Raw genomic sequence first — 15,787 nt, 5'->3', positions numbered from 1 at the left:
AGCAAAGCGCCGCCGTTCCGCGAACCGAGCTAAGGCGTCCGCTTTCAGCGGCGCTGTGCTGTGCTGGCCGGGTTCTGCTAGGCTGGCGGCCCCACTCAAGCCGCGCCGTCATGGCTGTGGCTTCCCACGCTTTGACAGATCGGAATGAGGAAGCGCCACTCTGACGTTCTCACCTTCCCAAGCTCAGCTCTGCGTTATTACTTAACACGACGCTGCCGCGCGATTCCTGCCAAGTAACCATACAGCCCTCGATGAGTACGCTGTTTACTTAATGGGCTCACCTCGAAGGGCCCAATAACCAAATGGGGCACAAAAACGCTTGTATATGGCCGCCTGCTTTTCTCATCGGTGTCCCGTACGCTCTGTCCGTGCAGAACCAGATGTTGTGTTGCCCTCAGAACCAGAGGCAACGCTGGCCAGTTGGTTACATCATCTTAGTGGCAGCACTTTCGCCCCCCCCCCCCTCCCCCCCCCCCCCCCCCCCTGCAGTGACAGTGCACCTGTGCGCTCCAGGTTAGGGCCAGAAATCATTTTGGTACGTAGTAGTAAAAAGTGCATTTATTTTTTTTATGTAGTCCACACATTACTAATTTCGCAATCATCGGATCATCCCGCACTCAGCGTTTCATATTTCGTCACACATGGTTACAGTCGTGTTGGTTTGATGATGGCAAAAGCCGAAACTTACAATGTATGGAATACAGAAAACAAAATTATAGCGCTCTAGGCTGAAAGTATTAGCAAATATAGTTTCGACTTCCGCTGTACCTGCCACCTTGTGCACAGACAGTTAGCGGGCATCGACAAATATAGTAGAAAAAATTGCTGTTTAATATAATTTTGATATTGTAGTTTGTAATGTTTCGGTACTCACACTGCTTTATCTTCTGCCGGCCGGAGTGGCTGAGCGGTTCCAGGCGCTACAGTCCGGAACCGCGCGACCGCTACGGTCGCAGGTTCGAATCCTGCCTCGGGCATGGATGTGCGTGAAGTCCTTAGGTTAGTTACGTTTAGGTAGTTCTTAGTTCTTTGGGACTGATGACCTCAGAAGTTAAGTCCCATAGTCCTCAGAGCCATTTGAACCTTTATCTTCTGATAAGGAAAACTTCATTTAGCGGTAACTCGCAGTAGTAATGTTCCGCTCTGTGAGTGGCAATAGTCTCGGAAAGTGATTTTTCCATTGGATTACTTACGTGACTATAGAAATTAATAAACAAGTGCAGAGGCTATATCAATGGTACTACTGCGTCCACTCGAGGATCAAACGGGCACAGTCCCGCAATTAAAGCACGTGCATTCGTCCTGTTTTCAGACATTACTCAACGACCTTGTTCAACACTTACGATGGACGGAGTACTTTTCATTAGGTGCTACCTAAGCGAAGATTCATTTTAAATATTCGAATAGCATAACCTGAATTTCTGTGTCGTCATCGTCACTGCCGCCGCCACCACCAACAACAACAACATCGACATCATCATCATCAATAAAAGTTTGATGTCCTGCTGGATAATGATCCTCTCCAGACTTATTGAGTATGGCCTTAAGCTGTTCGTATACGTGTTATTCATACATGTTTTACGGAAGCGCTCGGAAAACTTTTGATCGCACGTGACTTGCCAAGGTCAAGTACGAATGTGGATTTCTGCGCTGATTAGATCCGTACTCACTTGATACAACCGTCATTGCGGTATCGGCCAACAGTTGGGATAGTCCTGACCAGTCATCGGCTTTTGTTTTTGTATTTGTGTCGCTATACGACAGGCGATTAACATTTTCATCTAAATAAAGGCGTCCGTGTCCACTGTACTTGAGCCATCCATTGCTTTCTGTGTATCCATTAAGCTACAGTAAGATCAGTCATTTCTTGCAAGGGTATGGCGAGAGAGTTAGTTACTGGGCTCCAGGACTGTGTTTTAGTACTAGAGTGATGAGTAATAAATGTGAGCGACGTTTACTTGGTGTATTGCTGTCAATTCTTTTTGTGAAATTTGTGGTAAGGTCTTATGGGACCAGACTGCTCAGGTCATCGGTCCCTAAGCTTGCTCACTACCTAATTTAACTTACGCTAAGGACAACACGCACACCCATGCCAGAGGGAGGACTCGAACCTCCGACGGGGGTATCGCTGTCAAGTAGCCTTCTATTCAGGTAGCGGTCAAGCATTCTATACTGACGCTTGTCTTTTTGTTGCAGGGAACCATTGAACGGGATTTCCGCCAGACGTGACACAGACGTCAACGCCGCCACTGTCCGGTGAGTTGAGACCTCTATACACAAAGTGATTAGCTGGCTGTCCTGCTCTGTCCTGGAATAGCAGTGTGGAGCCGTGGTTGAGACTTCACATCCATAACCACGCAAGTCAAAAATTGCGTTTTAGCTTATTGACTTACTCTTCCCTGGAGCATGGAAATCGCTCCGGTTGAATGCTTAGGCCTGACCTCCTGAAATCGCTTTACTTCTTCTACAGCTGTCATAAGACTACTTCTCTGATCGCAGACAATGTTTCGTAACTAGGCATAATAAATGCATCGACATAGACTATGTCCACATCACGAATGTGTGTGCTTGCGACAATTCTTGCGACAATGTTAGTGCTCTATATCACGTTCATCTTAGCGTGCGGTGGTCACTTGGTTAAAATAGGAAAACCCTCCAACTGCGCCTCTCTTCCCGAGACTGTCTGTGGACACAGATTTTACAGGTATGCGCACCGCTGTTCAACGGTGATGACAGCAAGTGCGATCCTAAGGAGAACATACCTGAAGTCGGTTAGAGTATGTGTACAACATACATCTGAGGATTGTGTTGGTAGCTCCTAAATCGATCATTACACAGTCAGCAGAAACTGAAGATAATTTTTGCAGTCAGAGACAAATTTATCAATAATCTCAACTTACGTAAAAGCTTTTATGGGAAAATTTGCTCTTAACATATGCATTTCTGCGAACTTCATTGCCAAACTTAAGTCACCGAGACTGAGTAGTTCTGCTTTGATCAGAATTCATTATTCACGGAGGATCCTCCTTTAGAATATTTATTTCTTATTGGCAAAAGATGTGATAAAGAGGTTTCAGCTTTGTTCAAACACGTTCTGACCTCAGTTAGTAATGAATTGTTGAACAGACTGACGGTGTTGTAAGGGAGAACCTTTTTTCTTCCTTGGTAACTAATTTCTTTGTGGAGGACTTCGAGCAAGAAACGCTGGAACCTACCAATTTGAAACACAGAGTAATTTGGACAATTGCTGATGGCATGGTTGTAGTGCGGCCCCACGGTGGTAATAAATTGCCCGAGTTTTAAATCATCTTACTTCCATGCATGAGAAAATTCTGTTCGGAAATTGAAAAAGAGGGATGCCTTGCAGTTTTGGGTGCTTTGGTTCGTCGCAAAGATGACGGCTTCTTGGGACACGCAGTTTATTGGAAGGCGACCCATACGAACTTAATGTTTATTTGCAAATAGCTGCCACCACCCGTTTTAGACGATGAATGTTCTCAGAACTTTAGTTCACTGAGCACATAACATTTCTGAAGAGACAGTCTACACGATGAGCAGAATTAAGTGAGTTTTTGAAGCAACCGTTTGTTCTCCATAACAGATTCGTACTCTGCGGATAGAACCTAAGGTGGACGTACGGGACGAGAAAGAAGACGGCTAGGGACACTTACATCCCTGGCTTTCCTGCCATACGTGGAACGACTGTCACCAAAAATAGGTCGGATTCTCGCCAAGCACGAAGTTAAAGTGATTTTTCACCCTCTACCGAAGACAGCAGTACTTTTGGTTACCGTCAAAGATGACATGCTCCACAAGAATGACGTTTTACAAGACCTTCTGCGAATGTGTCCTTTCGAACATCGGGCAGAGGACTTGTACAGTCCATTAAAGAGGCATGAACAACCAGAGATACACGGTCCTCTTTCACCCCAATCAATGGGCTGTGACTGAGCACTGCATCGACACTGGTCACGCTGTACAGTGTAAAAATGTCGAAATACTGACGTTGACTTCATACTTTTTAGACTCGATGGTGAAAGAAGCAGTTGAAATTCGTTGGGCGAAAAATTTAATTAATAAAGATAACGGCTTCAGCCCGGACAGATAATGGAACCGGCGCTTTCGTTAATAGACTCGCAATGACATCGCTACAACGCAGCTCCTGACGATAATTCGATATCGGAACATGGATCGACTGGGCAGCCAGTGACTCAGTTTATGCATATATCTTTGCCGTGGATCAACGTATTGGCGCTTGTGTATCTGTGGCTGCATATACAGTGGCGCGGTCCGCGGATTTAAAAGGACGGAGCGAGTGCTGGCGTCTCTCGTCCAAAAGGTATACGGCGACATTTCAGGTGAAGAAAGAGGGTTTGCACGGATGGAAGCCCTAAATTTAATGGAGCAGCGATGAACAACATGAGGAATAGTTGCCTCTTCTGTTTGACTGTCACGGATTTCGTTGTGCAGGTTAGGAAAAAAATCAGACGGGCTCAGAGATCTGCTCTGTCTACCAGCATTCCTCCTTTCATTTACAGTCCGAATAGTGAATAATTGTGAGTTGATGCTTTCGAGATAGCAGTAGTAATAGCCTGATGATATTAAAAACAGTTGGAATGGATGATTCCCTGTCTTGTTAAGGGGACGAGTGTAGTCTTATGATTGCTAAACAGAATTCGATATTGAATCTTTTGCTGTGTGCAGTTTTGAAACTTCGGGAGAGATTACAACTGTGGCCTAGGCTGGGACTCAATCCGTGACATTTGTCTTTCACAGATAAAGTCGTCACGGAGTGATCTGCACCCAGGCACGACGCATGAGCGGCTATTAGTGCTTCGTATCGCTTCTACTTCCCAAATTTCGCAGAAGCTGGACTGGCGCTACAGAAAGAAAGGCATATCACCGACAATTAGTTTTGCCACAATCTAGGGGTTATTTCCAGAATGTTTGCAATATGGTATGGAGGAGCGTTACTTTGAAAATTGCGAAGCAAGAGTTAGGTACTGGCTGTATTGAAGCAGCGGCAACTGTTTCTGAGTTTTCCTGGATAGCTCAGTTGGGAAGAACATTGCCAGCGAAAGGACAGGTTCTGAGTTCAGGTCCCAGTCCGACACATAGTTTTAATCTGCTGTAAATGTGAAGACATAAATCTTTTTAAATTGCGTCATTATTGTGGCTCAGCAGCGGTCCTGACCTTTAACTGAAGAGTGGTGTGATCTTTTACTCGAAGAGTAGTGTATTTATTTGTTAGGACGAGATAAAACTACAGTCGTCCAGCCACAACTGTGGTTTTTTTCATTGCTCTGGAACATAGATCATTGGAACTACAATATATAAAATAGTAGTTCACTTTATTACATGACTAACACATATAATTTACGTAACTTGATACCGTCCTTTGCCATAAGAGTGCTCGATATATTACAACAGTCATTGACTATTAAAGCATCAATCTTTGCATACAATTACAACTCTTTCTCTTGAACTGCAACGTTCAGCATCTACAAAAGTACACTTCCATCTGAGATTTGAATAACTCTTTAGTTCTACTCGATAATGTTGACTGCTTAGGTCACGAACTGGAGCGAACGCTTCCGTGCTCGGCTCTATATTGACCTCCGTGCGAGGGCACTGCAGTGCTGAAAGAGAAGTATGGTCTTGTTCAGCCTGTCGCATTCGTCGTTGCGGATTGCAACAAGATATCGCCAGTGTCTGTGGTATCGATGTGCACTGCCGACTTTGATATGCGTCCGTGATCTCTGGACGATGCCACTGTATTGCATTTTTTTTGTACTGGACCCTATGGTATACCTCTTTTGGGTCACTGGGAATCCAGGTGATATATGGAGATTCGCAGCTATGAATAAAGCATATCAATGTGAAGGACATACCGTAAGCGGGAGTTTAAATAACAGCGCGGCAGTAAACCCTACAGGAAATGAATAAAATTGCTTTTACACGAACAGGGAGGCCGCAGTCCACATACTGAAGCTGTTCGTGTGTTAGACACGTGATGTTTTCTGAAACGAAGTATTTTCGCACGCAGAGAACGCACTAACTCATCAGAGTCAGCGAGGAGACTGGGTATTGCTTACAGGAGCTGGCCGTGTGTGTGTGCGTGTGTATGCGTGTGGCCGTATAGGGCGGCGGCGCCCGGCGTGCCCTTTCTGGGCTGGGACCTTGGAACGACGGCGACTCCCCACATGTGACCCCCACAAGCCGAGCGATACGCGAGTCCGCGCCTGTACGCGTGGCGCAGACATCACGTCGCAACGACCTTCCCTGTAAGGCCGCATGTTGAGCTGCATCTCAAACAGACAAACACGCCGCGGAAGCAAACACAGTGTGAGAAATTCTAAGTGGCAGCAAATTACCAACAAGAAAAATTTTGCGAAACGTACCATTCATTACAACCCGCTGAATACTGATTGGAGTAAAGGCTAGCGCTGAAACCCCAGAGAAGTAATGACTTTATATCCAAAACGCTCCCGAGTAGGCCTAGACACTTAATTTGGATTTCCTAAGGATCCACCCTATCCCCCTGAGGCTGTAGGCAAACAGCACAACTCCCGTACCGTTCGAAGCATCTTCCGAAAAATCTTAGTTACGCGCTATCCTAGACGTGATCCCATTAACTCGCATGACAGTTGATACATTTGTTTCTATAGCTGTTGTGTAGTTTAAGTATCGAAAGTGTTCTATGACGCTGGAGAAAATCTACATCTAAGTTCAAATGGTTCAAATGGCTCTGAGCACTATGGGACTTCACTTCTGAGGTCATCAGTCCCCTAGAACTTAGAACTACTTAAACCTAACTAACCTAAGGACACCACACACATCCATGCCCGAGGCAGGATTTGAACCTGCCACCGTAGCAGCAGCGCGATTCCGGACTAAAGCGCCTAGAACCGCTCGACCACACTGGCCGGCTACATCTAAGTGATTACTCTGCTATTCACAATAAAGTGCCTGGCATAGACTAGTAATTTAATAAGAATTAAAACTGATACAGTACCTATGTACTACACAGAATATACACGTACAGTACCAATTCGCAAATTGCAAATTTGTGGTAAGGACTATGGGAACAAACTGCTGAGGTCATCTGTCCCTAGGCTTACGCACTAAGTAATCTAACTTTAACTTTAAAAAGCACAACACACACACACCCATGCCCGAGGGAGGACTCGAACCTCCAACGAGGCATACCATTCGCAGTCGGTAATAAATATCCGATTTCAGCCACGTATACAGTACTGGCCATTAAAATTGCTACAGACGCGAAATTTAATCAACAGGAAGAAGATGCTGTGATATGCAAATGATTAGCTTTTCAGAGCATTCACACAAGGTTGGCACCAGTGGCGACACGTACAACGTGCTGACATGAGGAAAGCTTCCAACCGATTTCTCATACACAAACAGCAATTGACTGCCGTTGCTTGGTGAAACATTGTTGTGATGCCTCTTGTAAAGAGGAGAAATGCGTACCATCACGTTTCCGACTTTGATAAAGGTCGGATTGTAGCCTATCGCGATTGCGGTTTATCGTATCGCGACATTGATGCTCGCGTTGGTCGTGATCCAATGACTGTTAGCAGAATATCGAATCGGTGGGTTCAGGAGGGTAATACGGAACGCCGTGCTGGATCCCAACGGCCTCGTATCACTAGCAGTCGAGATGACAGGCATGGCTGTAACGGATCGTGCAGCCACCTCTCGATCCCTGAGTCAACAGATGGGGACGTTTGCAAGACAACAACCATCTGCACGAACAGTTCGACGACGTTTGCAGCAGCATGGACTATCTGCTCGGAGACCATGTCTGGGGTTACCCTTGACGCTGCGTCACAGACAGGGGCGCCTGCGATGGCGTAGTCAACGACGAACTTGGGTGCACGAATGGCAAAACGTCATTTTTTCGGATCAATCCAGGTTCTGTTTTCAGCATCATGATGGTCGCATCCGTTGTTTGGCGTCATCGCAGTGAACGCACATTGGAAGCGTGTATTCGTCATCGCCATACTGGCGTATCACCCGACGTGATGGTATGGGGTGCCATTGGTTACACGTCTCGGTCACCTCTTGTTCGCATTGATGGCGCTTTGAACAGTGGACGTTACATTTCAGATGTGTTACGACCCGTGGCTCTACCCTTCCTTCGATCCCAGCGAAACCCTACATTTCAGCAGGATAAGGCACGACCGCATGTTGGAGGTCCTGTACGGGCCTTTCTGGATACAGAAAATGTTCGACTGCTGCCCTGGCCAGCACATTCTGCAGATCTCTCACCAACTGAAAACGTCTGGTCAACGGTGGCCGAGCAACTGGCTCGTCACAGTACGCCACTCACTACTCTTGATGAACTGTGGTATCGTGTTGATGCTGCAGGGGCAGCTGTACCTGTACACGCCATCCAAGCTCTGTTTGACTCAATGCTCAGGCGTATCAAGGCCGTTATTACGGGCAGAGGTGGTTGTTCTGGGTACTGATTTCTCAGGATCTATGCACCCAAATTGCGTGAAAATGTAATCACTTGTCAGTTCTAGTATATTTGTGCAATGAATACTCGTTTATCATCTGCATTTCTTCTTGTTGTAGCAATTTTAATGGCCAGTAGTGTATATTATTAAGTATGCACCCGTCACTTTGGGAAAATAATTACCTTATTTATTTAATACTCGACTTTGTTCAAACAAACTAGTAAAATTCCCATTATTACACCTTGATTCAGAACCAATGTTTTTGCCTTCCCAAAAGGTTATTATGAGCCAGTGCTTTTGTCTTGAAGGGCCCGCATCTCGTGGTCGTGCGGCAGCGTTCTCGCTTCCCACGCCCGGGTTCCCGGGTTCGATTCCCGGCGGGGTCAGGGATTTTCTCTGCCTCGTGATGGCTGAGTGTTGTGTGATGTCCTTAGGTTGGTTAGGTTTAAGTACTTTCTAAGTTCTAGGGGACTGATGACCATAGATGTTAAGTTCCATAGTGCTCATAGCCATTTGAACCATTTTTTGTCTTGAAAGAATGAACATATTGATGTACTACAGTAGTACTGGCTTGAATGGGTAGCAAAAAATTAACGTCAAGGCTTGTATTTAGTTTGCTGGTGTAATATTGTATACTCAAAATGTTGATTAAAAAATAGCATAATTCCCATTTTTCATCTTGTAATCTAAATAAATCATTTTGACAGTAAACTTTAAAATGCGGTAGAAAGAACAATCAGTACCTCGCGGTACTTTCAGTATCAATGCCTTTCTTCGTAAATTATCGAGATGTGTATCAATTTTAAGTTTGGAATTAGTACCAAGGTTTTTTTTTTGAAGGTCTTGTGGGACCAAATTAGTGAGGTCATGTGTCCCTAAGCTTACACACTATTTAATGTAACTTAAACTAACTTACGCTAAGGACAACACACGCACCCATGCCCAAGGGAGGACTCGAACCTCCGACGGGGAAGTCCCGTGAACCGTGACTAGGCCACCTAGACCGCGCGACTACCCCCGCGGCCAAGTATGGTATCAAATCTGATATTACAACATGTGTACATGCGTTTGTCGTATTCGTACTAAAAGTAATACAGGGAAAATAACTCTCCAGTTTGAATTTCATATCAGCCGGCCGAAGTGGCCGTGCGGTTAAAGGCGCTGCAGTCTGGAACTGCAAGACCGCTACGGTCGCAGGTTCGAATCCTGCCTCGGGCATGGATGTTTGTGATGTCCTTAGGTTAGTTAGGTTTAACTAGTTCTAAGTTCTAGGGGACTAATGACCTCAGCAGTTGAGTCCCATAGTGCTCAGAGCCATTTGAACCATTTTTGAATTTCATATCGAATGATTACTCCTCCGACAATAACTGCTTTCTACCAGTGCTATCATATGATAGACCCACTGGTAACATCATTTTCCTGCCAATAACGAAAAGCTTCTGTGACGTCACAGGAGACACTCTGAATGCTGCTAATGGGGCTTACATTCACAACTTTTGCAAGCGTCACGATTTCGGGAGTATCCATCCCATCCCCGTAAGACAGCAGAGCTTCCAAACATCTGCCACTGCCTGTTACCATCACTACAGCGGTCTCTCGCACAGCAATTAACGCCCGTAAAATTACTCTCGGGATCGAATAATTCCTGCTCTGACAACCCGTTACTACCGGCTTGGAAATGATGGCCATAATTTCGTCAGCATACATTACCGTTGTTCTGATGTGACTGCAACAGACACAACAGTGATTCCGCCTAAAGAGTCCGAGGAACCATCTCAAAGTGTCTCTCTCCTTCTGTGCGGTTTCCGTGTGCCCTGAGCATCGGATCTACTCTTGTTTTTAGTCTTACGTTTTTAGTTTCACTTTTAAAATACTTTTTTACGATTTTTACCCGATTCTCGTCATATAGCTTAAATGTAAAATCAGAAGGTATGTGATAGGTGCTCCTCTTCTCTAGCTTCAGTCGTAACTTACTTTCCCCTTGGCTGTGAGTAAAAACTATTGTTTTGTGTGCAAAAAGTTGCGTGAAATTCATAAACACTGAAAATTTTTAGGATCGGATGTTGATACAGAACATGAATATTGCATATTAGAACGATTAATTACGGGTAACGAACTTCGTATTTACTGTTCCATTCGTTTTACGAATGCTGTCGCTCAAAACTTTGAACATTACTATGGGAAAAAGTGAGCGCTGTAGCATTCAATAAATTAGTTCTCACTGGAATCCGGACGAGGATAATTCGCCTGATCTCCAGAATCCTGTCAGAAACAGTAATGATACGCATCAGAACCAACTGAATTCTGTGAGCGCCCACTGTCATCATGTCTATACATTACAAGAAATCGTGACCAACAAATAGCAGCCAGACTTCAACGCGCAGCGCGATTAGCAATGCAGTTTCACATAACATTGCCGGCGGACATAGTTTCTAATTGCTCGTTCTTTCGACAGTTAGAATGTATTTAGCGGCGACTGCAGATATTCTGCGGCTCGAGGTATAGCTAGATTGAAGAATATGGTGTAGAAGTAATAAAATTGGCTATTAATTGTGGCTTGTTGGGATATAGGACTCTCAGAGACTTAACAGCCAAATGTGCCATCTACAGTCGTTTTCGCTTGTATTAATCAGGAAGGTAGCCGTATTTCTTATTGAAACAGAAGAGCGTAGTTATGTGTTTTACTTTGTTGTCATCAGTCTTGTGACTAGTGTGATTGCCTCTCCTGCGTCAACCTCTTCACTTCAGAGTAGCAGTTACACGAATGTCCTCTGTTATTTGTTGGGTATATTTCAGTATCTGTCTTGGCCTACTCCTTTTGCCCTCTACAGTTACCTGCGCCATTCCCTGCTGACTTAACGTCTGATGATCGTCCAATTCCTCTTTATGGTTTTACCTCACCGGCTCTTTGTAGACCCCCCCCCCCCCCCCTCATTTCTTACCTTACGAGTCCACTTAATTTTCTGCTTTCGTCTGTCATACAAATCGCAAGCATTTCCATTCTCTTTGTTTTCGGTTTTCTCAAAGTCCATGATCCACTACCATTCAAACAAAGCAGTTTTCCAGACGTGCCTTATCATAAATTCTTTTCACAGGTTGACCCCTATATTTGTTGCTGTTAGGCTGCTTTTAGCGAGTAAAGCTCCCTTTTTCTGTGCTAGTCTGCTTCTCACATCCTCCCTGGTTCTCCTGTCATGCATTGTTTTGCTTCGAAGATCCCCGAATTCCTTCACTCGTCTAATTATTGTTCCACATCTACATGGTTACTCTGCAATTCACACTTAAGTGCCTGGCAGAGGGTTCATCGAACCATTTTCATACTACTTCTCTACCATTCCACTGTCGAATGGCGCGTGGGAAAAGGAACACCTAAATCTTTCCGTTCGAGCTCCGATTTCTCTTATTTTATTATGATGATCATTTCTCCCTACGTAGGTGGTTGACAACAATATATGTACCCATTCGGAAGAGAAAGTTGGTGATGGAAATTTCGTAAATAGATCTCGCCGCAAAGAAAACAGCCTTTGTTTCTAGTGACCGCCACCCCAACTCGCGTATCGTATCAGTGACACTCTAAGCCCTATTGCGCGATAACACGAAATGAGCTGCCCTTCTTTGCACTTTTTCGATGTCCTCCGTCAATCCTACCTGGTAAGGATCCCACACCGCGCAGCAGTATTCCAGCAGAGGACGGACAAGTGTAATGTAGGCTGTCTCTTTAGTGGGTTTGTCGCATCTTCTTCCTTCTTGTTCCCAATTTTGATGTTAAATTTATCGCTAATCACATTTCTGGTACTCCTCATTAGTTTCGAATCTTAGATTTACTGAACATTAACTGTCCAAATGGTTCAAATGGCTCTGAGCACTATGAGACTTAACATTTAAGGTCATCAGTCCCGTAGAGCTTAGAACTACCTAAACCTAACCTAAGGACATCACACACATCCATGCCCGAGGCAGGATTCGAACCTGCGACCGTAGCTGTCGCGCGGTTCCGGACTGAAGTGCCTAGAACCGGTCGGCCACCGCGGCCGGCATTAATCCGTTCACTCCACTTAACAACTTCTGTGACTTTTCTTCGCTTTCCGTGACTATCGTAATTTCATCAGCGGATCTTATAAACGGTGTTCACTCCGTTTCTGATTTGCACTCCTGAACGCTTATTTAACGATCCATACGTGGACACCCTACTACAGTAGAGAAATATTTACTACCGCTGGAGCCCGCAAAGGCGACAGAAATGAAACTGGCGAGCATTTCTCATTGAGTTCCGCGGCTGCCTGTTACAGAGGAGAGGATGCCAACAGCCAAAGCGGTTCTGAGCTCACTGCTGTAGGCAGATCGAACGTCCGCCTCCCACTAGTGACCACACCAGCAAACTGGCAGCTTCCTTACTCTGTCGTCGCGCTCAACCACTGCCGCGTCGTTCGAGACGGTATTCCAGAGAGTAGTAAAACTTCGTATATTAGGATTAGTACACGTATCGTTTGGGTGCTTTTTGCACTTGTTATGGCTCGACTGTTCGAAAAGAAGTCGGATTTTCAGACTGTCAGACTACGGTGGCGCCTGTGAGGCAGAACAGAGCCCTCTGTTGGGCAGTTGGAGCACTGAGACGTTTTCGATTTTAAGTGATCGAATATTACATCCGAGAACAAATCCTTTCGTTTCACACTGAGGACCGGCTCGTGTTGGCAGCACCCGAGACCAGAACTGGAATATCTGTCGGATGTTTATGCGTTCTCGCTTGTTTCCAGTTCCCTCTCATTATGAGAATTCTGGAAACGGCTTTGATATGTTCTCTTGTAGTACAGAGAGAACATTGCAGTGAAAGACGTATTAGAAATAGATCTTGCATAGTTTATAGTTGCATTTTTTTTAAATTCAGCTTTCTGTAAAACACAATGTGTGCATTGTGTTTTGCAGACGGCAGAGTTCAAAAAAACCCTAATTTAATTCACTTCTTATTATTACAGAAATTTATTCGCCCAGATTGCTTAAAAATACACAATGATTAACTTGTACGATCTGTGCGAATAAACTTCCGTAATAAAAAGAACAATCGTGTTTAGATTCTGAGATCGCGTCCAATACAGCTGACAATCTCAGGGTAATCATCATAGTAGCACCGTATAAGAGTTATTCCACTGCTTGTCAAAAATAACCACGAAAACACGAGAGGGTAGAATATTTGGAAACAAATACTGATGAAAGTAGTGAAGTACTTAACTTTTATAATCGATACTTTAGTTACGTTCTCCAGAATGCATTGAGTTTTGTTGTGACAGAAAGAAATGCGATTAACAAACTGCAGTTTTTATTCCAAATTCTTTGAATTAAGTGCGGTGGTTTACTTGATTTTGGAACATCGTAATAACTGTGTGTCCAGTACCGAAAATATAGCCAGCGCATTATCAAGAATCGATTTGAGGCTGTAATAAGCGAAATAATTTTTATTGTACCAATCAGTTTCTTGTAAACCGCATGAAATAAGCAAAGACAAAAACTCTAAGCCAAAAAGTGTTGTTTTTTATTTTGTGCAAAAAGTAAAACATCTGAAAGACTACTGTTAGAGACGACTGTAGTTTTCCTTCACTTACATGAAACTACTTTCTTTGTAGGCGCACCAGACGAATGAAATGCCACGTTACATACGCGTCCGAGTAAAGTACAGCAAGCTGCTTGCGTGACGGGGACGGCGAGCTAACAGCTAGGCAGTACATAAAGGAATTAAAGACATTGCCAGTGGGCATTGGCTTGTATCAATGGGGCAGGTTGAAAGCTTTTGCCAGACCGGGATTCGAACCTTAGTCTCACGTTTACTGGGAAGATGCGCGGACCACTGCACCATTCGGACGCAGTGGTCTCCTTAACGGACTACCCCAGTACGCCTTCCGTCAGACCCAAATTTTCAACATAAGTTTATGTAGTGCATCTAGCCGATTCCCTTAAGAGTCGGCGAGTTGCTGCGAGTAATGGAGCTATTGAGCAGGGCACTACATTAACGTACGTTGAGGATTTAGGTCTGACGGGAGGCGTGCTAGCGTAGTCAGTACTGTTACGGAGACCACTATGTATGGATGCCGTAGTGATCAACGCATCTGTCTAGTTAGCAGGAGACCGGGGTTCGAATCCCTATCTGGCACAAATATGAATCGATGTCTCCTGGCAGCTAACGTCTTTAATTCCTTTGTGTTTTGATTCATAGCGGCTCAGGATAACCACATAACTAGTTAGGCAGTACTTATGTAAGAGCTCGAATGTGTATTAGAATGCTTTTGGTACTCAGAACAGAGCAGAGCTGTCTGTCCCTTGACGATGTCGATTGCGGCCGTCACCAGCCCTGCGGCATGACTTCGCAGTCCGGAAATACGCCGAGATGCGTGGGGCGGGGCGCCGCTTTTTCGTGGTCTGCCTGCAGCCTTCCACGCACATCACCGGCCAACTTCCGCGTTCAGTTGTGCGGAGCGATCTCACAGACTGAACACCAGCAGAAGCTGCTGAGCCACGCTACTCGGCACCTCCTGCAGTGCCACTCTGCACTATTAGCTGCAAAGTTTTATTTAATCACTAACTGACAAGTCCGCCGTTGACTGGGTATTCATTTTGCCAGTCTTTTTATTAGAAATGTAAAAAAAACGAACTGTGTTTTTTGTGTGATATCGAAAAAAATTAATTTCCACGTGTTCGTGAAAACACCTTTGAAATTATGCAGTAGACTCGGTGTGAGATGCTCCCGGACAGTTCCTTAAGCCGTGCGTTTTTGTAAACGTCTCTATGGCAACGCCTCTTCATAGCTCTATAGACGGCTACTGTTTTCGCCTACAGCCGTTTGCTCTTCACAGCTGGAAACTGTCAAAAGCGCTGCGAGGTATCAGGTATTTCCTTAAATTGACTCGAAAATAGGCGTTTCTTAGAAGTAAAGAATAAATGTATTAAAACTTTATGCATCTCAGTGTTGGTGGCGTCATATCTCCTGAACTATGGTAGGTAGGTGGTTCTTATCCCTAGAGGGACTGTTGCCCGAGAGCAAGGGACATCTGTACCAAGTTTGGTTGAAATCTGTCGAGTGGTTTAGGAGTTGTGGGAAACACACACACACACACACACACACAAGTGCCTCACTGCGCCCTTTACCCTCCCCTCCTAGCCGGCCGCTGTGGCCGAGCGGTTTTAGGCGCTTCAGTCCGGAACCGCGCTGCTGCTACGGTCGCAGGTTCGAATCCTGCATCGGGCATGTATGTGTGTGATCTCCTTAGCTTAGTTAGGTTTCAGTTGCTCTAAGTCTAGGGGACTGATCAACTCAG

The 15,787-nt window shown here is 45.0% G+C and overlaps 1 protein-coding gene across 1 annotated transcript in view; it reads left to right on the top strand.

Moving 5' to 3' along the window:
- The window catches only part of LOC126474227 (uncharacterized), a 919,981-nt gene that overhangs the window by 608,768 nt on the left and 295,426 nt on the right, over window positions 1-15,787 (top strand). The window contains exon 6 of the mRNA XM_050101692.1: window positions 2,197-2,256. Within this exon, the coding sequence (XP_049957649.1) occupies window positions 2,197-2,256 (60 nt within the window). The remainder of the gene's footprint in view (window positions 1-2,196; window positions 2,257-15,787) is intronic.

This window comes from Schistocerca serialis, chromosome 4, assembly GCF_023864345.2.
Source record: "Schistocerca serialis cubense isolate TAMUIC-IGC-003099 chromosome 4, iqSchSeri2.2, whole genome shotgun sequence".
NCBI lineage: Eukaryota > Metazoa > Arthropoda > Insecta > Orthoptera > Acrididae > Schistocerca > Schistocerca serialis.
This window is presented reverse-complemented; position numbering and strand designations above follow the sequence as displayed.